Source organism: Calypte anna, chromosome 1, assembly GCF_003957555.1.
Source record: "Calypte anna isolate BGI_N300 chromosome 1, bCalAnn1_v1.p, whole genome shotgun sequence".
Lineage (NCBI taxonomy): Eukaryota > Metazoa > Chordata > Aves > Apodiformes > Trochilidae > Calypte > Calypte anna.
The window spans coordinates 168852148-168878695 of NC_044244.1; the positions used below are offsets into that span (position 1 = coordinate 168852148).

Genomic DNA, 26548 nt, shown 5'->3' on the forward strand with positions numbered 1-26548 from the left:
GTCCCAGGAATGGTGATTGGTTTTGCCACTGCTGCCATTTTTGTAAGGAGATGTCTCTGCTGTGTCAGTGAAGGGCTGTCTTAATGAAATCTAAATAAGAATTTAGACAGTGGAAGCTGTCTGCCAGGAAAAGCTGAGTTCTGCAGTCATGTGCAGTTCCAGTGTAAAAACAAGAGGAATTTTTAAATTTAATTAATCCTAATCAGAATACCTTACTGATAGGTGTAGTTGCTTCAGGCATGCAAAAATCATTGCTCTCCTTGGTTACCTAGATGCTTGCCCATAATTAGAAAGACAGTCATGTCTGAGAAGCAGTGCTGGGCTTGTTTTCTGCCAGCCAGATGAGCAACATCTTCCATGTTGTACCACACTGATTCTCTGCTTGGTGCTGGAGCAGTCTCAGGGTATGAGCAACCAGATGTGCAACCAGGCATCAAGGAGGGTGTAAACCCATCCTGGGGGAATTCAGAGAAAACCGGGCATGACCAGAAGTCTCGAGAATATGGCCTGTAAGACAAAACGGAGCTAACTGAGGTTTTGTGGAAGTGGCAAAAATCCAAAGGCAGGTGTCTCAGTGAAGGGATAAAGTGAAAATGCAGCAAGTAACAAAATGCTTTCCACCTCCCACGACAGACAGAAAAAAAATTAGTTTAAACTACAAGTCTAGATGTTAGGAAAACTGTCCCGGCGAGAGGGAAAACCATACCCTAAGGACTCGCAGGAATCCCCTAAGCTCAAGCTGCAGCAGCCTCCCCGCAGGCTGCGGATCCCTCCCGGCTGCCGACACCCCCGGCCCCCCCCCTGCCACCGCGGATCCACCGCTTCACTGCTCGTCCTTGCACTGGGTGCCCTCGGTGGAAAGCTGAGCCTAATTCTCTTTTCATCCCCTGAAAACGCTTCACCCGCTCTTCCCTCCCCACGCCTGTGACATCTGGGGACGCTGCGAGGCTCTGACCCCTTTCCCCGCGGCTGCTCCCCAGCCCACCATTGCTAGGCGGTCCTGGTAGGCTTTTCTTCTCTCTCCACACGCTTTCTCCACATTTCTCTATCATTTTGCATCCTTCTGTCCTGCAGCGGGCCAGCTTAACCCTATCCACACAAGCAGAGAAAAATTTTTTATTTCTTTTTGCCCGCTCTGCGGAAGGCCCCTGCACCCCCGCGGTTATTCCGGGGCGGGGACTCGAACCCGCGGCTTCCCCTCAGCGAGGCCCCACCGTCCCGCCCCTTTTCCACCGCTCTCCGCTGAAGGAGGAAGTTTGTCCGTCGCGGGCTACCGTCCGCCGGTAGCGTGCTGCCGTCCGGGTCCTGCGGCCTCCGGAGCGGGAAGAGCCTCAACTCTGCGCTGCTCTCGTCCTCCCCCTCGGCCCTGCCGCCTGCTCCGCCATGAGTGAGAAGGGCGAGCTGGACCTCACCGGGGCCAAGCAGAACACGGGCATGTGGCTGGTGAAGGTGAGAAACCGCCGGCGCTTCCCCGGGCTTGGGCCTGTGCGGCCTGCTGCGGTCGGGCCTCCCCCCTCTTCCGCGACGCCGCCGTGCCCGAGGTGGCGGCCGGGGAGTCCCGGGGGAGAGGCAGAGGGGAGCGAAGCCGTGGCTGAGGCACCGGGAGAGCCGGCCCGTGGCGTGGAGGCCCGAGCTGCTCGCGTCAGGCCTGCCCGTGGCCCCTTGGCGGGGGCTGGAGGGGCAGCGAGGCGAGGGCGCTGCCCGGGTGTTCCTGGGGGTGAATTACCCAAAAGAGAGGAAATTTAGGTGACTTGGTTGGGAGCTGTTCTTGTCTCCTGTTTCGTTAGGAGTAACAAATCCGGCAGCAAAACTTCTGTTTTCCCTAAACTCTGAGAGCCTGAGGAAGTTTCAGCACTTCCAGATCCACGGCGTTGCTTAAAGAAACCGCAATAACAATAAGGGCAGGGGCTCCCGTGCCCCGTCGGTGGGGCTCAGCGTAGAGCTACGGTAGCACGGCGGTAACGAGGGCGCTATGGAAAAGTAAAAAGATCATTAAATCAGACCCATATTCCCGTCTGGTTCCGGGCCGTGCTCACGGCTCCTGATTTGAACGGAGCTGCCCCCGCATCAGCTTTGCTCCCTGGAAGGTTTTTCTGTCGAGATCTCTTGACTGTGTGTGCTGGCAACAAGCACTGACTCGGGGAAGAGAAGGCTCCCAGTCAGTGGGGGCTTCCATGCCCTGGTTCCACATCCATCCCTATCATAGAATCATAGAATCATAGAATTGGCTGGGTTGGAAGGGACCTCAGAGATCATCAAGTCCAACCCTTGATCCACTACCGCTGCAGTTACCAGACCATGGCACTGAGTGCCACATCCAGTCTCTTTTTAAATATCTCCAGGGATGGAGAATCCACTACTTCCCTGGGCAGCCCATTCCAATGCCTGATCACCCTCTCAGTAAAGAAATTCTAATATCCAACCTAAACCTCCCCTGGCACAACTTGAGACCGTGCCCTCTTGTCTTGCTGAGAGTTGCCTGGGAAAAGAGACCAACCCCCCCTGGCTACCCCCTCCTTTCAGGGAGTTGTAGAGAGTGATGAGGTCTCCCCTGAGCCTCCTCTTCTCCAGGCTGAACAGCCCCAGCTCCCTCAGCCTCTCCTCATAGGATCTGTGCTCGAGTCCCTTCACCAGCCTGGTTGCCCTCCTTTGGACCTGCTCCAGGACCTCAATCTCCTTCCTGAACTGAGGGGCCCAGAACTGGACACAGTACTCGAGGTGTGGCCTCACCAGAGCTGAGTACAGGGGCAAATGGACGTGCCCTGTTTTTTCTAGGTCTTTGTTCTGTCTGGAGAGAAAGGGTTGTGGCCTCTTTCTCCTCCCTGGGGGAAAGATATCAGGCCCACATGTTCAACCTGGAAGTGTGGGGACAGGGGAGCAGGCAAGTATTGGTCCTGGGTGGAGGGGGTGTGACACCATCGACTTGCAAAACATCTTGTTGTGGCACTTGAGAATGGGAATTTGAGAAAGTCTGAACAGCAAAGCAAGTCTGGTGGTGGGTAAGTCACCACCACACCTGGCTTCATTTTTCATGACAAAAAATGACACCTGACACCTTCACTGACACCTGAATGGCTGGGTTCTTGTAACCCTGCTGGTGAAAAGTGCATAGTGCTCTGATTGTAATAACTTATCCAGGACAGTACAGATGACAGCTGACAGGAGAAAGCTGCAGAGCTGTGTCATGATGTAAGAGGATGTCAAAATGGAAGATGAAATTCAGAGCTGAAAAATCTGATGGGCCTAGAGAAAAGCTATCCTTGTGCTTAACAACCAGCAGAGGTGGAATCACTCTTTGTCATTAGAAAGGAAGTTTAGTTTCACAGTAAATGTAGGTAACTGTGAGAATGTAATGTCAAAAGAGCAGATTGAAGATGAAATTCAGAAAGATCTGATGTGCCTAGAGAAAAGCTATCCTTGTGCTTAAACAGTGATTCCACCTCTGCTGGGTGTTGTCATTAGAAAGGAAGTTTAGTTTCACAGTAAACTGTGAGAATGTCATGTCAAAAGAGCAGATTCAACACTGGAGATGATTACAAAAGGGAAAATATTATTATGCCATCTTATTGCCTGTATCCTGAATGCTGTGTGTAGTTCTGGTCTCTGTTGTGGAAAGAATGCAATAGAAGTAGTACAGAGAAGAGCACCAGGGATTATCTGGGAAACAACCTATGGTTGCTGGGAAGGAAAATCTTAAGTACTTTGCTACCTTTCAAGCCGACAAGGTGATTGATTTGGAAATCTTAAAGAGGTTTGAAGTGTTGAGCAACTCACAGATGGATAGGGAAGAAGTGAGTAAGGAAGAGGCAGGTGTAACACAGGAATTAGGGGTGTGTCAGGTTAATTCATCTGGTGGAGCTCAGAGGAAACAGAGTAGCTACCACTTTGCACACTGTATTTAAATTTTGGAACTTGTTGCAGGAGGAATCCTAAAGCTTCACAGAAGCTTGGAGACCTCATCACTCTCTACAACTCCCTGAAAGGAGGGGGTAGCCAGGGGGGGTTGGTCTCTTTTCCCAGGCAACTCTCAGCAAGACAAGAGGGCACGGTCTCAAGTTGTGCCAGGGGAGGTTTAGGTTGGATATTAGAATTTCTTTACTGAGAGGGTGATCAGGCATTGGAATGGGCTGCCCAGGGAAGGGGTGGATTCTCCATCCCTGGAGATATTTAAAAAGAGACTGGATGTGGCACTCAGTGCCATGGTCTGGTAACTGCAGCGGTAGTGGATCAAGGGTTGGACTTGATGATCTCTGAGGTCCCTTCCAGCCCAGCCAATTCTGTGATTCTATGGAAAAGCCATTAGACAAATTCAGGCAAGTAATTAAGATGGAAGTATTAAAATTGAATGTGCATGTCATACTCTAGGCTGCTGAGTCAAAGATCACAGTAATTAGAATAGCATGCTGGGGAAATACCTTTTCTTCTTATGGTTTCCTGCTTTTCCATAAGCACTGCTGTTGGTGGCACTTGGGGGCAGGACACTGAACTTGTTGGTCCTTCACTCTGGTACAGTTTGGTGGTTCCTGAAGCAAGCCAGGAATTTTTCAGGCACATCTGTTCTGCTGGTTGATGCCGCTCTGTGAGCACAGAGTGCTGCCTGGCTTAATGAGAAAAACAGACTGAGAGGAATGCCTAAATATTGTTCTTCCAACCAAGTATGTAATTTTTCATGAATGTGGTCTGAATTGGTAATAATTCTTGTGTAATAAAAATTAAAAAAAAAACAAAACAACAAAGTTGCTCAAATTGGTAGATTATAGCAAGGGATGTGCAGGATTTTATCCTTTGAATTCCTTTGGACCTGAACTTGGAAAAAACCACCCTTGTTACTGGGACCTTCAACACGTCCACTCAGGCATGTGACAGCTTGTAGCATCAGTATTTTTAATCTTCACTAGATAGAATAACGAGGCTGAATTTATCCTTCCTTTGAGGGAGAGAGCAATCAGTTCTGCTGGAATAAAAACCCCTGGTTTATTTAATTTCCTTTTAGCATGTATTATGCCAGAGCAGGAAGTATTCCAGGGAGACTACTTAACAGGCAATAAAAAAATGTAATGATGAGAACTTCAGAAGCATAAGCATTAAAAGAGAGGTATCAGAAACTGAGTGAGTCCTTTTAGTACAAACCCAGAAAGCAACTGCAATATTTTTTTGTGTGTTTTCAGTGAAAGCTATGGTAGGGAAATACTAAAAGAACTGTTGGTTATGTACTAGTAGTAAAGTGAAGCCCATTTAGTGATAGCCATTAGAATTGGTGATTTCTTGTGCCCTGTGGGATGGTTTGTTTTTTTTATTTAGTCTGCTGCATTGATCTATATTTAGAAAGATGGTGTCTTTCATTTATGTCTTAAGATGGTGTAGTGAAATGAGGCAGCCAGGTGCCACTAATTGCCAGGGAGTGAGCATGAGCTTGTGTCAAGCCCACCTGTGCCTGATTAGGGTGGGCCCCCACTGCGCATGAGCAGGACCAGGGGGCCAATAAAAGGTAAGGCCTAAGACACAAGCTCATGCTCACTCCCTGGCAATTAGTGGCACCTGGTTGCCTCGTTTCACTACAAGATGGTGTCTTAATTTATTTTTTTATATCTTCAAAGGAAAATGAAAATGTAGTATGTGGTATCAGTCTTACAGTGTTTCTGGTGTACATACTCCATAGAGTTTTTTTGGAGAGTAGCATTCTTACCTACAAATAGCAGAATAAAGGCCACTTGTCCTGAAAATATTCAGTAACCTTTCAGTATGGCAGGTACTCTGTCCACAAGTCAAACTTTCTGTGAGTTTGTTTTTCAAAATCCTGCTGCAAGATCTTTGAAAATTCTTTCAGCTCTGTAAAAGCAGGTTGCTCATTTTCTCTGTGCTCTTTCAAGGTTAAGATTGTGAAGTTTTACTTCAAAGTTATTATTGCTAAAGTTCAGGTGGCAAATAAAGGTGTCTACAGTATGTAAGTGTTTCTCTCATTGTTTGCACCATTAGCATGGAGCTACAGAGTTTAGCACATGTTTTTGAGAGTACCGTCTGGTTTTAACTGAAGTAACTGTGTATAGGTAGAAATAATCCTTTGATCACAGTCTTTTATGACCCTTTTTCTTTAACTGCATAGCCCCAGATGCAGACAGGCCAGCAGAAAGATGGTTTTTTGCACTCATTGAGACTGTTTCCCATGCAGCTGAAAGAAGTGTGGTTGGTCTGTAACCTCTTAATCTTCATATATTCTCTGTCTGTTTATATTATATAGCAAGACAGTGATTTTAACAGCATGAGAGTCCTTCAAGTCCTTCACTACTTGTCCACTCATAGGCACTGACTCAGTATTACCTGGTGATATAAATTGCTTACAGATTAGGTGTGAACATATAAAAATATTGCTATTAAGTCAGCTGAGGCAAAGGTCATCTCATTTATCTTGACTTGAGAAAGAAAATTATATCTGATCTGGCATGCAATCTGCTGTAGAAAATGACTACTTTGAAAACTGAAAAATATCAGGAGATTGTGCCAGTTCATGTTTTTTTGTTGTGCTGAGCAGTCTCAGGACTTTCATGGAAACCTGAACTGACATTTAGTTTGGTGGAGCAGTTGGAGGACATCCGGATTTTTTAGCTTTTCCACAGTACTTCACAGTGTGCTGTGAGACAGGGAAGTGCTAAGCAGCAGCCCCAAGGTGTTTTCTGAGGTGTTGTTTTTGGTTGGTTGTTTTGGGTTTCTTTGCAAGGTTGATGTTGAATTAATTTGAGCTTTGGGAAGTTAGCAGGCAGCTGTTTGTCAGCAGGTTCTTGGAACAGGCTCTTCAACTCCTCAGCTGTGCAGTGAAACTTGGCTTAGTTGTATTCTGTGCAAGACACAGAATCAGACTACAAAGTGCCTCTTTGCTTCTTGAAACAGAAAATGTCACAGGCAGAGCTTAGTACATTTCTCTTTCTCACTGGTGGTGTCTCACACCATTTTTCTGTGTGGGCACAGATGTTTTCAGTAGCTGTGGTCTGTGTGAGCCAGAATAAACTTTGCTGTACCAGTAAATAACATAGCTGCAAAACTAAAGAATGTAAATTTGTCCTGATGGATCATGAGCATATGAAGAAAAAAAGCTACAAAACTCCTGTATCATAATAGTTCTTTTGTACGTGGTGCTGGAACAGCAATTTTTTCCTTTAACAAGCTGCTGTTTTGCTAGACAATGCTGTAGGCCTTCAAGATGATGTTCTCCCAGCAACTGCTGCATCTGTGTTAGATAAAAAAGGGCTTTATGGGAAGTAGTAGCATAGTAGAAAGCATTTCAGCTATTTCCTTTTGAAAAAATCTGTAATTTCTATATGACTTGAACATCTTACAGTTTTCTGTAGTCAGGTGTGAGGTTGTCCTTATTGCCTCAGGTCTGTATTCCATCTCTGGATTTGCCACAGCACTTCTACATCTCCTAGCTTGTGTGTAGGGGGGAAATTGCTCCAATCTCACAGTTGTTGTACTAGTGTGTCATGTTCCATCTGTATGAAAAGCCTTTATAGAAAAGACAGTCTTAATTGCTGAAGGGTGGGGGGAAAAAAAAACTGTGGAGATCTGTGTGATCTGCAAACATTGCATTTTGTGCTTATAGCCAACGGAGATGGCTTCTTGCATGGAAAGGTAGACATGGCCAGAACTGATGCCACATGGTGCAGCAGAGGAGGTAGAGAAGTTCCTCATTCTTATGGGGTTAAACTGGGAAGCTGGAAGAGCCTCTTTCAGCCATGAATGCATGGGCTGAGCTGGGAGCTCCTCTCCAAGGCCTCTCCACCACCTTTTGAAGTCCTGGGATATTGTGCCCTCCTACAAGTGCTTAGTTTTATAGGTATTCATCAGCAAGAGCATCATATATCCAAATAAACACCCAACATTTTGATGTTTGTTGTTCTTCATCTTAGCTTGCCTGGTCTTTAGAGAGAACTGGAGGGACTCTGATGAGAACTGGACACCTCCTGGCATCACTGGCTCCAGAAAAAAACAAACATGCATGCATCATCATCACACCTGGGATGTGTCTAGGGGCCTGAAGAGTGTGGGGGTGCCACACAGCAGCAGCGAAGGAATTGAGGCTGGCCATGGATGTGCCAGCTGCAGAGATGTAGCTTACCTGGCAGTACTTAGTTGGTATTTTTTTGACCAGGGAATGGAGAGGCAGGCTGTGATTTCAGCTGCATTGGTGGGTAAAGAGGAAAAATGGGTCTGTTTGGAATACCAGCTTCCAGCTTGTTGCTTTCATAGAATCATAGAATTGGTTGGGTTGGAAGGGACCTCAGAGATAATCGAGTCCAACCCTTGAACCACCGTTGTGGTTGCTGTTACTCAGTTTCCTCTATCATAAGCCCAGGCCACCTGAGGCTGCAGATACCAAAAGCATTTGTTACTGAAGGAATTGTTTGTGTAGATGAATCAGCATCACTGGAGCAGCTTTTATTCCTTGGGTGTGTCAGGTTAAGCAGAGTTGCTTGCTCCTGTCCCTGTGTCAGCCTATCCTTTGTACAGTCACTTGGGAAAAGGGATTGGGAACCTGTTCTCATTATTTCATGTACTAAATACAAAATCAGCACAGCTGTAATGCATAAATCCCTCACATGTCCCAGCCAGATCACTTTGCCCATTTCATCAGCTGCACAGAGATCTTTCTCAGCAGAGTGGAAGGGTGGGAATGAGTGATGGGAGGCAGATCTACATGGGGTGGTTCTGTTGGAGAAGCAGATGTGATGGGTGTAGGGCTGTGGTTTGCTGCTGAATGTGTGTCTGAGCTGCCCAAACCCTGAGCCTTCCCAGAACCTTTTGGCCTTATTTTTGTGCTGTGTTGTTCTCTTTGCTCCCCCTAATAGAATGCATCATCTATAGATCACATTTAGATTGTATTCTATTATTATACTCTATTCTGTAGTAGTCATTTAAAGTGTATACACCTACACTATTTCTATAGCATTTTAGAATCTGCTTTTCTCAAAATCTGTCTTTTTTTTTTTTTTTTTTTTTTTAGGTCCCCAAATACTTGTCACAACAGTGGAGTAAAGCTTCAGGAAGGGGTGAAGTGGGAAAACTAAGGATTTCCAAGTAAGCCTTTACTGTACCTTTATGGGTTGCAATTCTTAGAAGAAATTACCTGCAATAACAGATTATGTTGTACCACTCGTAATGCATTATCCTGTTTCTTGCAAACACTGTGCATATGTCTCTGAAACTTGAAAGGCACTTGTTTGTATAGTGATTATCAATTTAAATTATATGAAAGTATTCTGGGGAGTGGATGAATACGATTGCACAATGATTTGTTTCTTAAACCCAAGAAATATGCACAATTAACTGGAGAATATTTTTAACTTATGTGCTGCTTTTCTCACCTGCTGACTTGGTGAGAGGTGCCCATTTATACTTGGGCATCAGCAAAATTTGAGCAGCTGAGGTGTGAAAATGAGTAACAAAGATAGCATTTGTATTAATTTTTTTTATTCAGGGAAGCTAAGCTTGTGGCATGAGATTATGGAAACTAAAACATTAAATATTTTCTTTTACAGAAATCAAGGAAGAACAGAAGTAAGTAATTACTAAATATAAAGGCTTTGAATGTGTTATATTTTGAATTCTAAAAGCTGTTTAGAACATGCTAGCTTCTAATGTTGTAATTCTTTTGCTACATCTATAATGAAACATTGTACCACAGAACTGGAAGGAGGGAATTCTTCTCAAAGCTTTGTCCTTAGGTTCACTGTAGGACTTTCATCAAGTCTCTCTATTCCCTAAGTTTTTTTACCCATCTGTCATCAATAATCACGGCAGCAACCTTCTCTCTAAACATTTTTAAATGTGTGTGAGTGCAAAAGGCTGTCTGAGAACTCATGAGGGTGACAAGGCAAAAGCTGGAGATGGAGGGTTGCAGTTTCAGAAAGTATTCTGTCTTATAATTGGAATTTTGTCTTACTAAATATAAAGCCTCTTGAAGGTTTTTCTGTGTGCAAAGCTAACTGCTTTTATTAGCAGCCTCAGTGAATGATAGTAACTTCCTGTATCTTTTACAGGAGATCTGCAGAGTGAGTTAGAATTACTTCAAAACCATTTAGATCTGTCACTGAATTGGAAGAAGCTCTGGACAAAAAAAATGACAGGGAACAAGCTGCATTTGGCATTAGATAACCTGGCCAAACTCCTTTCAAAGTATGTGGAGAGCCTTCTACAGGAGGCTTTGATGTTTGATTGAATACAAGGCAACCTCCCTAATTTTGTGAGTCCCACAGCAAAACCCTTATACTGATGAGAGCCACAAAGCAGGTTCTGCAGTCTGGGAGGAGCCCAGTGGTGAGGGTGGCCACGAGAACAGAGAGCTTCCCAGGGACCTGTTGCTGGATGGCAGGATGAGACCAAGCAGTACACAGAGGAAAAGCACACAGTGCTGCTCTGAAGTACTCATCTTCCAGTTTCTTGTTGTGTCCTGCAGCTGGGGATTCTGGTTACCCAGTCCCTCCCCCAGTACCTCTTCAGCTTCTGCATTGGGCATCCAATGTAAGCAGAGTGAAGGAGCCCAATTTGGGTCTCTCATGGGCTCCATGCAGTTCAGGAGTTCCCAGGCTTGTCATAGTAACACTTGTCATAGTACATTAACACTTTTTCTGGATCTTAGCTGGCTGTGTGAAACATTTTAAAAGCACTCATACTGAACAATGTCTGAAAACCTTTTATGCCTTACATTTTAGTAAGTAAAATCAAATTGTTCTCTGACTTCAGGAGGAAGTAATTTACAATTTTTTAGAAGATGAAAGCTTTGAAGTCTGTGCTTTAACAAGAAGTCAATATAGTTAAGAGTCTTATCCCATACCTTATGTTTTTGAAACAGAAATGTGCTGTGCCTCTTGTGTTTTCTCTCTTTGTTTCCCCATAACTTGTAAATCTGTGCAATTGAGTTGGTTTAGTAACACTGGCAATTGTGACTATTAGGTGTCATTTACTTTGAATGAAGAGCTTGCAAACATCAGTGATATTGGAGGAAAACCTACTTCAGTCAGTGCACCAAGAGAACATCCATTTCTTTTGCAAAGTGTGGGAGGACAGACCTTAACAGTGTTCACAGAATGTGCAGTAGGTAAGTTAGAATTGAAGTTATTTCTCATGATTCCTGTGTAAATGGTTTAAATAAACTGAATGCTGTAAAGGGCAGAAGACTCAGGCATCAGATTTTGGCACTGTTTTGTTGTCTGCATACATAATGCTGCTGTACTTTTTTTTGTCTCTCTCTTTTTCTCATAGGATTGGGCATTTAATTTCAGTTCTTCACATATAGGTATCCTGTACATTTCAGCTGGAGGTCTGTTGAAGAGAACAGAGAGCATGGAGTGCGGTACTTTCTGTATTCCCCTCTAGGGTTTTCACTTTAGGGTTTTTTTGTGTTCCCATATGCTAAATCAACTAGTATTTTCTGGTTTTCTCCTTGAATTGGTCTCTGCTGTGAATATAGTGTTACAAGAATGCTGATTCTTCCTCTGAATGGAACCATTTCAGCAATGAACACATCTGTTTACCACATTTTCTTGAAGTATTATGTATTGTTTAAGTACATTAAACCTCAGTAAGCTCATAATACCAACAGTGCAGCAGCAAGGTTATAATTTTTCTCACTGGATTTCAGCTGCTTGGCCTGCCAGAAGTTCAGCTCAGTGGCTGTATGAGTGATGTATGAAAAGACAAAAAAGAGTAACATTTTTTGGTACTTGTGTCTTCTGTGGGGCAGAAAACTACAGTGTAATCCTCTTCTGATATTCTGGTGCTTGTAGACTGGCAGGTAATTGCTGTGATGGCAGTGTGATGCTTTATCAAATAAATGAGGGAAGGGGAATTGTAAATCACAGGACAGAGTTAGAATACTTGGTAACTTTGATCACCTTCTTTTTTTTTAACTCTATTGAACAATTTAATGGGTGAGCATTGAGATATCAAGTACAAGCTCTTACAGCACAGTGTGGGCACTTTTCACTTATTATCCCCTTTCTGTGAAAGTAATGTAGTCATGATACTGGTTTCTCACTTTAAAAAAATCGTTGGTTTGTGTTTGTGACTTGCAACATTTCAAGCATATTGTTTTTTATAATTCACAGATCACAAGTAGGAGAGACAGGGAGTAAGTTTTTAAGAACAGGGTAAGCATTTTAGTAGCACCTCATCCTTTTTTATTTCTCTGTTCCTCAGCATCAGAACGCTTGACAGAAGAGACAGATTTCAGATGTGAAGATGTGTTGAGAATATACATTCAGTCATTTTTGTGTGTTTGCTGCAAATCCTCTGGGATTTTCCTTCCCGAGACACCTTCTTATAAAAAAACAGTGCTTGAAAAACCTCTAATGGTTTTGAAATGTAAGCTGCACTGAATGCAGATGTTTAACTTGAATATGGAGTATTTGCCATCAGAATGAAAGTCATTGAAATGTGATGGCTAGAAGATGCCCATTTATTTCTGGTTTACCATCTGTAATACCAATATCTCAAAACCTTATCTACTCAGCTGTCCAATTTTTATTTAATCAATAAAAAAAATCTGCATTTCTTAGCAACCACAATGTTTTTCAAGCTCTGTGGATCTGTTAAGTAGCAGTTACTGTATTAATCGGGAGCAATTGGGTAGTTAGTGAAATGAAGAATGTTTGGAATGAAGCATTTAATTAGCAAGCATAAAATGCAGTTTTCATGAAATGTGCTTAAATGCAAAATAGCTAAAATGTGGTTTTGTTGTGTTAAAGATGGCATGGACTGTAGAGTCAGAAAGAAACTTCATACGTGCTTTCTTGCATGACTTTTTGCTGTTGTTTTAAAGATTGTGACACAAATATTTCAAGTTCCAGTCAGATATCTTACAGACACCATGGTCATGTAGCCACACTCTTGTCTTTGAATGTGTATGGCAAGTGTGTTTTGAGCTCCACAGACACTTGGAATAAATTTTGTAGTGAATTATGGTTAGTGTGAAAACAGGTGTCTGAAGAGTGGGGTGAAAGTACCTGGATATCTCAACTGAAAGACAGGCTGCTACCTTATTTGATGCCAGAAAGTCCAAAAGTAAAAAAACCTCTAAAGTATCCCAACCATGGAAAAAAACCTCAATAAAAACCTACATGTTGTTGCAAATCAGTCAATCTGCAGTAAAAACCAGTCATATAAAATGGAAATTCATTCATTTTTACATTCACAGACCAGTATTTGTCTTCAGATTTAAGTTAGAATATTTTTGTGAAAGGCATTGGTGAATTTGTTCCTTTTTCTTTTGTGCAGTGCACCATGTAACAGAACCAGTCTGCCAGTTTGAATCATGGGCCAGAGCTGCTGTGGAACTGCAGACAGCATTGCTAATGTTGCATATGGAAGGATATCTTTCAGGAAATGTGCACATGAAATATGGATAAAAAAATGTGCTTCATGCACTATTATTCTCAGGCAATAAGTCAGTACCTTTATTGGGGAATGAACTTACCTAAAATTGAGCAAATGGCATGAAACAGTTGTGTGTGTTTGATTAAGATAGGGCTTTTTTTTGGTTATGGGTTTGGGTTTTTGGTTTTTTGTTTTGGGTTTTTTTTTGGAGTACACTGAAAACCCTGAGATCTATTTTATATGTTGCCTTCTAATCCTGGATTCCTTATGTTGTAGTGACCATCTTTTTGATGGTGTTTCAGAAAATGAATGAAAGATGACAAAGCTTCTTAACAGATATTTTGTAATTGTGGCGGATGCTGCAGAGAGTTTACATATTTTGGATAGTTCATCACTTCACATTAATTTGTCAGGTTATTTAGAGCAAGCAAAAGAAATCAAATTTGGCAAGTAATCAGATATTTTCTGCATGGTTTATTTTCTAGACTTTTCAGTGGATTTTCTGTGTTTTATCTTTACTGAACTTGCTTATAATACCTGTTGTAGCTGGAAGACATCCTTTAATTCTTACTTTGTAAGCCTCTGCATCTCTGGTGGTCCCCTAGCAGTTAATAGCAGAAAAATAGAGAACTTTTCTGCGATGCCATTTGTTATGTCCAAAATCTCATGACTTGTAGTTTCTTGGTCTTCTGCAGTGTGTGTACTAGATCTGAGCTAATGCGAAGCTGGGTTAAGTGGACCCCATCCCAGATACTATTAAAAATCTGATCTATGCCTGGTGCACTTTGTTAAGGAGAACTCTGGGTTTTCTTTTCCTATTTCTATATTTTGAAACAGCTGTAATGAATAATGCAGAGTAGTACAGTGTGCTCTGAAATTGCAGAATATCATCTCCCTGCCCTTTCAGGGCTGTTTGCACTTGTGGGATATTAGGCTGTCTTCATTGCAGGACAAATCAGTAAGACCTGTGGTGGTGGTGTTCCTGAACATCCCTTTAGGAAAGCTGGTGGGAAGTGTGGCTTCTGTGATGACTGCAGAGGGATCCAGAGCTCAGTTGTCTCTTGCTGTCTAGGTCTTGCTGTCTAGGCTGGTTTCAGTAGTATTTCTGCATTAAATATGAACTACATTCTGTTCCATAAACATCACCATATGTACATCAAGAGTTGCTATGCAACAATGCTATTTGTGCTTCCAGTCATTTAATCTTATCTTTGTCATCAGTTATCATAGCTGTAATTTTTGGGGCGGGAGGGAAAGAGAGCATTTTGCATATATTTCAGGGTATTGTATTGAACCAAATGGTTTTGTCTTATGCCTGTATAGCAAGGAAGTGTTTAAGGGCAAGTCATGGGTTTGATATAGTTAAATTTGGTTAAAATTATTTTTTTCTGAGCAGACACTTTTGACATAACGAAGTGCTATACTTTAACAATTTCATTCTTGGTTGAAGGAAAGGCAGTGTGCTTTTGTTAAACCTTTAGCAGCAAACTTTTCTGATTTTGATTATAAATTAACTCCTTTACTGCTTTAATTGCCTCTTGCTTAATTTTTCTGCCAGCGAGTAGTCTAGAAATGCTGGCTCCAAATATATATATAAAAAAGTATCTATGTTATAGATAATGAAGAAGATACAGATAATGAAGTTTTTTACTGAGCTAGTTCTTGGAAAAATGTGCTAGTAATGTGGCTTGGGAAAACACAGATGTTTGCAGGCAATTGCATCCATAACTTTAAAAGGACTGATGGGTGGAGAGGAAGGTTTTTCACTGAAGGCACAAAGTGTAAGATATGTCTATAAAGCTGGGTGAGATTACTAATTTTGTTGAAATTTTGAATATATCTTCACACCTCCTCCTTTATAAATGTGGTTGCCTTAATGTCTGCTTTAGTGACTTCACATTCCTTCATCCTTCTTCTGTCTTACTGAAAGTAGAGTTGAGACAATTCCATTGAGAAATGGCTACTAGACCTTTTGTTTCTGAGCAGCATTAATTCATGGGTTGTTTCACTGTTTCTTGCTTCACAGAAGGTTGCTGGCTTTTAACATTACATTCTCCAATTTTCTGAGTCTTCTTTCAGAGTCTCAATCTGTGAAATTAATATTATTTTTATTCCTGCTCAATAATAGGCATAACTGCCTATATACCTTAGAACAGCTTCTTTTTTCCCCACTAGTGTTGAATATTCTCTCCTTGTTTGGGGTTGAGCTTTTCTTCCCTTAAACAGCTTCTCAAATATGAAAGGACCTTTTCTGGGTTGTACATGAATTACTCCTACTATGTAACTTACAATGTCTGGTTGTATTCCAGTGAAAATGAATATTCAGAGGTTTGTATTCTGTGTTTTGTAGTTTGGAATATCAGATATATCCAGCTGTTTAAAGAAACGTGGGGGGAAGAAAGAGGAATAAAAATCTTAGAAAGATGTTTCTTTCATTAAAGTAGTAACTCCCATAATCACTTTTGTTTCCATTAAAATACAAAGTGCTCAGAATTTTGGTGCTTTGAGAAACAACTTCTAATCATATTAGATGAATGTTTGACTTGTCAGATTTTTCATCAAACTCTTACTTAGGAAATAAACACCCTCCCTTGCCGTTCTGCTGTCTCAGCTCTTGCCTGCTGAGTGGTTTTGAGATACACCTGTCTACTTTAACAGTACTTTCCAGTTGTCTCTGTTTGTTCAGGCTGACACTTAACCACACATTTGAGTCTCCACAATGTTCAGGGGTCTTACTTAAACCTTCTTTGTTCCTTTATGTACTTCAGTCTTACAGAGACTGCTGTTAGCAGAATAGGGAAACCTATCAGCAGCCTCATCATCAAAAGCAATAGAAGCAACAGCAGCCTCTCAGATCTCTGGCATTTCTACAAATTTCCAAAATCTGTGAGGATTTAAAGAAGATAAAACCCCTGATCATAAAAGTAGAATATGGGGCTCAAGGTAGTCTAATTACAGACAACATTTTGATGAGACAAGACTTTGTATGTATTATTGTGACACAAATGCTCCAGTTTTTAAAAAAAATTGGGACTGCATATATCATCTCTCTCTTTTCCTTCTATAAAAAATGGAAATTTATTTACTTATTTTATATTGGTGTTTCAAGGATTAACAAATTAGTGTATTTTAGTTTAGCTAGCTGACAGGGGTAAGCTTTTCTTTAAATTTTTGTTATTAAAAATATAGACTGTTAATTCCTGTACAAATTTAAACAACTGAGGAAATAATGCACAAAATGTATGGGATCTTTGAATGGACTCAGTGTGACAGGAATAGGATTGGCTTTCTGCCTGCTTCAGTGATTTTAAATTTCATTATTTTTTCCCAGTCAGGGATGTATGTGTAAAAAAGCACCCACCTCCCCCAACCTTGTCCCCACAAATAAATCAACAACTACAACAAAACCAAACAGCCCCAATGTGTTGACATTTATCTGTGAATCTTGCATGTTGGTGAGAAGGCTGAGCCTCTGTCATCTTCATTGGTAAAATGTATTGAGTAGATAGAGTACAACTTCCTTTATCTTCTTCATGGGATGAGTGATGAGAAGATTTTTGGAGCAGAGACTTGTGACCTAATTATAACCAAAATAAATTGTGTAATGATGAGGAAAATCCTGCTTTTTTGTGAGGCTTGAATTTTTGTTTATAGTCTCTGCTGTAGAGGGCAGATTCTGTTGCTATAAGCAGACAAATGAGCACACACTCCCTCTGTAGATATGATGCACATTTATTGTTACTTGAATAATAGATGCCATTAACAATTTTTAAGTGTAATGTCTTATGCAGCAGTTCTGGCTGTGTAGCTAGGCTTTAAAACAGAGTTAAAAAGAGACAGCTTTGAATCCAGCTGCTGCTTGCATCTCAGCCCAGGCAGGGATTAATATCTTAGTTGATTTGCACATTCTTCATTACATCCTCTTTGCTTCTTGCCTGTGAACTGAATGCTTCCTTAATTAAGTTACATCTGAGTGGGGATATCCATTGGGTAATAGCATTTTGCTGTAATGTGCTAAATACACACACACAAAAAAAGGTCAGTGACAAAATACCTGGTTTTCTGCAAAAAGGCTATTCTGCATCTATATCTGAAAGTTGGCAGGGATCTTAACTTGCTGTGTGAATGCTCATGGCTGAAGAGGCCCCATGGAATTATGTTCTCTGAGTGAAAAGGCTTGTTCCTTCTGCTGCTAGGGCTAATGAACCACCTGGAAAGAAAGGAGGATCTGTAAGATACTGCTATTTCCATGTGAATTACTCCTCAGCCTGTCAGCCATCTCAGTGAGTAAACAGGGCCATCACCCCTGAAAGCCACCAACAATCAGTGGCAAGAGAACAAATACTTCACGTTTTCAGTTCTGCTGATATCCAGCCTGTAATTGGCAGAAATGCTCAAAAACTACTCTCCTAGTTAGAGCAGTAATTCACTCTTGCCTGCAAGTAAATAATCTGTGATGATAGTTGTGACATCTCTTGAGTTGAAAGCTAAGGACAAGTATATTTGACCATTTTTAACTATTCTTAATAAATAAATTTTTTTTTTTATTCTCTGCCTTTGAAGATGCATAAAAAGGAGAAATGTGGGATAAACAGTCAAATTACAGGCTGACAAACCTATGTAGGGTTTTAGTTTCATAGGATTTGGTAAGTGTTAGACCTCTCCCAAAATACATCCACTGGCTGCCATCTCTTCAAGTGCTGGGCTGGAGTTTGTTTGATATAGAAAGCTGTTTCTGACTCTGAATCTGCCATTCACTGCTACACCTGTATCTCATATTTTCCTTCATAGATACTTTGATTCTACGCTCTGTGGAACAGAGGATTTTTATTATTGTGTGTGTTTTGTGCATAGTGAGTTGGGCTATAGGACTACTTGAGGGCCACTGAGAAAGAGAAATGATCTAGGAAAAATCCTTGCATGACCTTCAAAAAGGGTAGGGGAGATGTTTATTGAGTTAAAAAATGTACCTAATACTAATCAAGAGCATTCTTCTGCAGAACCTTGGTTGGTTGGTTGGTTGGCTGGTTGGTTTTTTTAAAATGCAAAAGTAATATCTGTTTAGAGTGAGCAGTGAGATAGATAGACAGCATTCATTGCTTAGGTGTAATATTACTGATTTTGTCTGAATGTATGAGTTCTTGCCTGCAGACCTCAACTGGAAGTGTAATGAAGTTCTCTTATTAAGTAAGTGGGGCACTGAAGGAGAAGGCTTTTTTGTCTCTCCCTGTGGCAAGTTATTCTTCAGATATTAAGTTTCTAAATATTAATCAAACATAGTGATTGTGATGTGTTTCATGATTTACTGTTCTTTGCTTTGCAATTCACTTTTTAGGTGTAATCTCAAACAATGAGCACAGAAATATTACCTTTACTTTTTTATTCATTTTTTTGTTTTGTTTTGTTTTCCCAGAAGGCCAACCAGAAGACAAATCTGAAAGCAGCTGCACTGGTGAGTGTGGACACTTTCTTTGAAACACTTAAAATTTCCTTATGACTGCATCTTTTCTGTTTTCAAACAATCAGTACATTGAAAAGAAAATGAGGTATCTTACTGTATTTCTATATTGTATATAGAATACTGAAAAATTACTTTAAACTGGTTGTCTGTATCTTTTAGTTTTGATTCTCTCCTCCTTGTTGGAAAGTTGGTAGGAAATTTGCCAGTCTTTTGTTATTTGATTTTAATTGCATATACTATGCAAGAAGAAAAATAGTGTTCAATTATTAGTCCTTTAATCCAAATACAGTTTTTCTAATGAAAAAAATACTCATTGTGAAAGATCTATAAATTCTTTGAAAGGAGTAAAAAATGGTTCACAGTTACTACCTGTCTGTTACATATTAATCCAATGATGTTATAAGTGCAGTTAAAAATTCTAGGAGTGCTTCTTCTACTGCAGTTGCTGTAGTGAAAGTGTGATGTTCTTACACAGTTCAGTTGTAAATGAAAGTGTGTCCCTTTGGATAGTTGATTTTTTTGGTTGCTCTTGGGTTTTGTTTGTTTTTTTGTTTTGGTTTATGGTTTTTTGTTTGGTTTGTTTGTGAAATGGGCTGCATGCTTACAATCCTAAAGCTGCCTGATATCCTAAAGATTTTATTTCAGGTCAGAGGCAGTCTGTGCAGGCTTCCTTTACAGTCACTAAAGAAAATGATTCCAGGAAATCTGACTCTAACACACGTGTCTGCAAATGTCCCCAGCCACTTGAACAGCCCTATCTTGAGGCTCTGTCCCCTTCTTTTTGGTTAAAGCTTTTGGGTTACCTTTACTGAAATTCCCAGATAGGTGCATGACAGCATGCCAATTTTACAGTGTCAAGTAGTGTTTAATAAAAATCCCTTTTTCTGCTTTTATTAAAGAGAAGTTTCGAAAATATTATTAACATACTACTGCAAATAAGTGCCAGTGTTAGCAAAAGCCTGTGAACCTGGGAAACTGGAGACAGTTAATACAATATATATAGACAAAAATCTCAGTCTTGTTAGTAGAAGGATTATCTCTGGTGCTCACAGGGAAGATAGTACTGTGACTGGGCTGATAGGTAATGGCAGAGATATTAGGTGGACTGGAAAGAGTTTCACACTCCTGCCTTTCTTAAAAAACAGTTTTTAAATTCCTAAATGTAAAACTAATGCTAGTGGGTTTTCAAAAAGTCTCCTTGACAGAATTTTTCTAGACCTTTAACATGTCTATTTTACAAATATTTGACTTCCATTTGAATTGTATTTCAGCATCAAGTGTATACTTTGTGCCTGGCTAGGGCCAGGCATAGGGGTATATGGGATATATGGGGTTTGTTCTTTATAGGAGGGAGTTCTTTGTAGTACTGAAATGCTTTTTATTGCACTGGCTTAAGAATGTCAAAAGAGTGGTGTTAGGAGAGTAGAGTAGTAGTAGTTATAGTCTGTAGACTTGAACTGAACCCAAGATGTATTTTATAGCTTGAAAATTTTCTTGGTTACTCATTGAAATCCGTTCACTCCAGTTATATGTCAGTTGTGATGCTGCTTTAATGTAAAGAAAGGCTAAAGATTAGTATTTTATGTCACTGGAAAACTGAGACTCACTGCTGTGAGGATATCACCTGTAAAACATTTTGAGATGTTAACTGCTAAAATGAATGAGAATTTTGATACTGGAATCAAGTTGGTCGTGGATTTAGTTTGAGTGATGGTAGTTGGTAACACTGGGGCATTTAAAGGAGGACTCTCAGCCATCTGTTGCACTTACTTGCTTACTCACTTTTTTCCTCAAAATGATCCTGGAACTTGGATGACCTTTTCCAAGGATGGAAAGAGGATGACCTCTTAAATGTTAGCTCAGGTTATTGAGTGCTCCATTTTGCTGTTGATCTACTTTATCTTGGCCTGGGATAAGTACTTCTGAGGCAATGATGATGTCTTCTGTGTATTTATGTAGCACAAGACACTAATGGCTGCTTTTAGGCATCGTGGTAATAAAATATGTCTTATTTGTAGTTAGAAAGCAAATAAAGGAAATTAATGAGACAACATTAAAAAATCCTTTGACTTGCATTCTTAAAAAGCTCCCCTGCATTTTTACATTGAGTCTTCAGAGCTTAAGTCCTAAATCTTTAGGACTATATATATGACATTTTTATTTATTGCTGGGGCAGTTGCCAACTGCTTACCAAAAAGCAAGATATTGCCAGTGTGTTTGCTCTGCTGGATACCATTTGGAGAGAGACAAATTTCTGGGTCAGACCAGAACCATCTAGCTGGTATTCTGTCCTCAATGGAGGCCAATTGCAGCTGCCTTGATAAGAATACAAGACCAACACAGAAGCATAGTGGGACCTCCCCAAAATACTTCTTCCATCCTCCAGCTCAGGAAGATCCAGACTCAGATGTCATGGTCTTTTATTTAACAAGCGCTCATGGATTTTCCCTCTCTGAAGTATCCCTGGTTTTGAGCCCATATAAACTTTAGCATTCATAGTATAGAATCATAGAATCATAGAATTGGCTGGGTTGGAAGGGACCTCAGAGATCATCAAGTCCAACCCTTGAACCACTTCTGCTGTGGTTACCAGGCCATGGCACTGAGTGCCACATCCAGTCTCTTTTTAAATATCTCCAGGGATGGAGAATCCACTACTTCCCTGGGCAGCCCATTCCAATGCCGGATCACTCACTCCGTAAAGAAATTCTTTCTAATATGTAACCTAACCTATATCTTAGGTGATGCTATGGTTATAGTCAAAATATTCAGGAAGGAAGGCATACATTAACAAATTTAATTAAGCTACATTTGAGCTCCTTTTGCATATATACAGTTTGATAATTTTAGATCAGTTTTTCCATACAAAAATCCTTCTTGATTATTGCATCTGAGGAAGCAGTGCTCAGGGATTCAGCCAGTGCTGTGTAGTGCCTGAAGGCTGGTTTCTGTTAAATGTGAAAGGGTTATAGTAAATTACATAGGTAAAGGAAAAGGGAAATGAGAATTGGCTCTTCTAGTTCCTATATGATGCTGAACAAGTGACTTAAACCCAGCCATGTGTTTGCTTATGGCTTTACTTGCACCAAGCATAAGTGCTGTTGTGTCTACAGAAGGTGTAAAAAGCCAAGCATTTTTGCCAGGTATGGTGTAGCCTGCCTCTCCTCCCCCACATAAAAATAACCCAAAAGCTGCTACCTGTGTAGTTTGCTGAGAGTGCAGGTGAAGAAATGCATTCTCATGTAAGAGCAAATGTAATTAGATGCTGTCCTTGTGAAAGTGCATTAAATGAAAGTTGCATGGGATTATAATGCTGCCTAAACTTTGATAATGTAGTTTTGGAGGCACAGTATTGTTTGTGTTGTTTTATTTGCTTTGTGAGGGGGTATTCTAGGTTTGTATACAGATATTCCTTTTTCTTCCAGAATGTGTACTTCTAATGGTGTTAACATTATTGAAGTTCCTACTAATTGAAGTTCCTGAACCTGTTCTTTCCTATATGGGTGGTGAGACACTGGCACAGGTTGCCCAAGAAAGTTGTGGCTGCCCCCTCCCTGGCAGTGTTCATGGCCAGGTTGGATGGGGCTTTGAGCAACCTGGTCTGGTGGGAGGTGTCCCTGCCCATGCAGGGGGTTGGAATGAGGTGATCTTTAAGGTCCCTTCCAACCCAAACCATTCTGTGAATCTCTGAACCTACTTTAAGCCCATTGAACTCCTGTAGTATCCAAATTTCATCTTGTGAAGTCTTTGACATTAAACTTATATTAAACATAGCAAATAGCAGCTTTCAGGACTGAAAATGCTTTAGTACAAGGTGTTAGTCATCTCTGTTCCCTAAACCTGCCAGTGAGTAATACAAATGCCTTATAGTGAAGGGAGAGAGGCACCATTGGGACCATTTCTGATCTGACTTTGGGTAAAAGGAATAAATAACCTGAGCTGCTGCAGACAATAAACCTACTATTAAGATATTGTCAATTGTGAATGCATGTGTTTGACTGCAGATACCAATATGCAACACTTGAATTGTCTGTAGTTGAAACTCACTTCATTTTTTTGGTGTTGCAATAAAAAATAATCCAGATGTTGCTTATACATGGGTTGGGATATTTTAAATTTAGTGTAAGCACTTTGATAAACAAAGTAAAATCAGCAAATTTTTGTTCTTACATTATGAACTAGAACTGTATAGGGCTGCTATATAGACATTTGATTTTATGCACTATTAAGGTTAACATAGATATATTTAAAAGTGAAATTCTAACTGAAAAATTACCATCTGGAGGAATAAAAAGTAATACTTGATTTAAATACTAGCTTGAAACTGTGCTGAAGATAACTTAGTTATGGCATCTGCCATTTTCAAGCCATGGAGTTTTTGACTAGAATATATAACTGCTTTTGTTGGCAGATAAATGTAACAGAACTTTAAAATATAAGCTTCCCAGTAGTTTTTCAGGAAGCATAATCAGTAATGAGACTCCACTTGTAGCTGTTGGAACATAAAACCAGCAACAGTTTCTGCTTTAAGATATATTTAGTCAAAGTCTGTCATACTGGTTATAATAAATATTATGGAGAATCAGAGAAGGTGCACTGATAGACCAGCAAAAAGGGCATGGATTTAATGAATATCAGCACTAACTGGAGTTCATTTTTTTGAGAACTTGCATAATTTGCCTTTGTGTCCTCAGGGTCTGGCTATTTATTTTAGTATTCTGGATGATGATTCTAAAGTTTATATTTTTCTGAGCAGTACTGATGTATTTATTGTCACACAGTCTCTATCCTGAGAACAGAACCCAATATAAAACAGTGGGAATTAATCCCACGAGCCTGTTCTGTCCTTCAGCAATGTCCACATCCAGCTTGAACAAAGTATTCCATGCTTTTGGCTCATACCAGAATTTTTGGTCTTTCTTTCTGACTCTAGAGAAATCCCAAGAATTTCAGCCTTGCCTGGCATCACAGATAGTGACTCCACAGATTGTGCTTGCCTTCTGTGAGGGATTTTGCTGATTATTGCAGTTCACTCACCCACTGGCACAATCTCATTTGATGGGTTCAGACCTCTGCAGTATTGCAAATTGGAGCCTTGAATGATGGATCAAAGGGACAGAGAGAGATCAAATGCTCGACGCCTTGGCCGGTACAAAGCCAGTCTGTAGCAGATGTAAAGCTGGCAGGAGGCAGTTTCAAAGTAAATAAGGAGGAGTTCTGCACTCAGAGCATAATTGAGCTATTGAATTCCTTGCCAGAAACTGTGGATGTGAAGGTGGTATTTGCTAAAGGCTTACATGACCTTAGAGGACACGAAAGAGATATGTGAGAGAAAATTCACCAAAGGGTGCCCGGATTTAGAGGGCATTTGGTTTATGAGAACTCAAACCACAAAAGCCTGGTGCACACTGGGATGCATACCCAGTAGGGGAACCATACATATGTGCTCTGCCCCTTCCCTTCTTCATGGATATCTGCTTTTGGCCACTTTGCTGGAGCTGCAGTGCTGAGCAAAGCAGTCCTTCAGCCTGGTCCAGTACTATTACTCTCAAGCTCTGATTCTTTTTCCCTATTTTTTCCCCCTCAGTTCTGTACTGAGGGGGGAAGCTCCCTTGATAAGCTGTTGTTATACAGCTTACATCAGGGATAGTTGAAGTTTCTTGGTTTTAACCATGGAAATAACTTCTGAGGGGAAGGGTAGTGAAGGCAAAGGCAAGAGCAGCTCTTCTCAAGTTCTGCCTTAAACCTGCAAGAATGTGGGAGGCTGCAGCACTGCAGGACCTGAGCTCTCGCTGTGCTTGAGTCCAGAAGCAGTCCAGCAGAGCTCATTTGATGCTCTTCCTGAGCTATAAGGCTTTTCCAGCCCCAGCATCTTGCCAACAGCTGTGGTGACACAGAAGCAGGAGCATTGTGTAGCTGTGGTACAGCATATTGCCTTACTCATGCAGGTTGTCTTAGGGATTCTGCACTGCACTCTGTGGGGAAACCCTAAACTCAGCATCTCTGCATGGCAGAAAAGTCTTACAGAGGTGGATTTTTACCATGATACAAGAAGGCACCAAGTAGCCTAGATGTTGTATTTCTGCCTGTTGGGAAAGAACATAATTTGCTCTTTGTTTTAGGAAATGAGTTGCAAATATCACAGTGCTGCAGGTGTTAGATGAAGTTAGTATTGATAAGACTCCTAATCTGAGAGTGCCTTTTTCTCTGTTTAGCTGATTCTTATCACCCTGACTTTTGGTACCTTAAATTTGTCTCCTCTGAGATTACCAGTTTCAGCATTGAGAAACAGTATTGCTTTATTCCTAGTACTTGTCAAAGGCTTTATTTAAGTAGTAGAGAGGAAATAAATTGCTAGGTTTGGTGTCACAGTTGCTTGTTCTGTGTATGTTTTTTGATGCTTAGGCTGTTCATTGCTAGTTTGTTTGCTTAATTTTTTCTTCCTAATTGACTGAGTCTTGTACCCACCTCTGACCTATTTTTTTTTTTTCATCTGTTCGCTATGGTACAAAATAAAAAACCTTCTTTGAGATAACAAGCAGCTTTCTGTGGAGCTACAACAGTAGATTTGTAGCTTGTTTTCTATTAACAATTTTTAGAAAAATGGTAATTCCTCCGACTGCTGCTGCAAAAAGGAACATTGCCTTTCTGAGACATGGCATAGGGAAAGCCAAAAGATAAGTTGATTTCAGGAAAATTACACATTACTTGTGTTGTACAACCTAAGTGTTGCACTGATGTGGGCATCTGTGTTCTCCATAAACCCAAGGACCTCAAGTGACAGTCACTGACACAGAGTCCCATGGTCCTTCTCCTCTCATAATGCTCAGATGTTGTAGGCTCTCTCACCACGTTTCTTCCTCCCTGTCCTTGCTTTTTGAGCAGTCCAGTACTGCAAGCTTCCCTGACCATCAGACCCACAGCTCTAGCATGCTCCTTGAACAGCATCTTCTGAGGCATTTCCCTAGCAAGAAGCTTTGGGCTTTTAAATCTAAATTGTCATCTCCTTGGTGTACTCCTGCAGCTGCTGAAGTTCCACTCCCTTACACAGGATGTGAAATCTCCCTTCAGATATAAGCAAGAAAGCCTGCCATCATCTTCTAGCCAGGTTTTCCATACCTGGATCAAAGCTGCTGTTGCAATCTTAGAATGAGGTGGTGTCAAGGGCAAAAAAGATGTACCCTGGAGAAGTGTAGTGACCTAGTTTTTCAGGTAAGTGAAACAGTGCTTGGCCTGGAACCACTGGAAAATCTCCCTTTAATGTCCAGAAAGGTGGTGGGTTTCATAAACTTTCCATAAACCAAGTTTATGTTCCTCAAAGTCACACCAGTAGTAAACAGGGCAATACTGTAGTCAATTTTTAGCATTATCAGAAGTTTATAGACCTTCAGAATGGTTGCTTTATAACAGTCCTCTTCTAACTACTTGGTTTTGAAACCTTAACATGCTAAACATGGATGTCCTAATAGTGTTTTAAATGAGTAGCTGCTGTTTACAGCTATAATTATTCAGCTTTGTGAACTGTTTTGTTTCTGAAGTGGCAGTGCAGTATTCTTTTCTGAAGCTTAAAATGAACAAATGTGGTGTTAAATGATAATGGCAATGCTGTTAAGCTGTTACCAGCACAGATAGGAACAGCTTTTTGGAAGACTGTTGCTTTTGCTGTGTGTGTTACTCCTACTACACACATTGTTAGGAAGAGAAATCACTGTCTTGTTCTAC

The 26548-nt window shown here is 40.8% G+C and overlaps 1 protein-coding gene across 1 annotated transcript in view; it reads left to right on the plus strand.

Moving 5' to 3' along the window:
- The first annotated feature begins 1208 nt into the window (after positions 1–1208).
- GTF2F2 (general transcription factor IIF subunit 2) overlaps positions 1209–26548 on the plus strand; it is a 95609-nt gene continuing 70269 nt past the window's right edge. Inside the window, exons 1-5 of the mRNA XM_030469181.1 lie at positions 1209–1449; positions 8996–9069; positions 9531–9549; positions 10945–11089; positions 18779–18817. Coding sequence (XP_030325041.1) covers positions 1384–1449; positions 8996–9069; positions 9531–9549; positions 10945–11089; positions 18779–18817 — 343 coding nt within the window. The 5' untranslated portion in view covers positions 1209–1383. The remainder of the gene's footprint in view (positions 1450–8995; positions 9070–9530; positions 9550–10944; positions 11090–18778; positions 18818–26548) is intronic.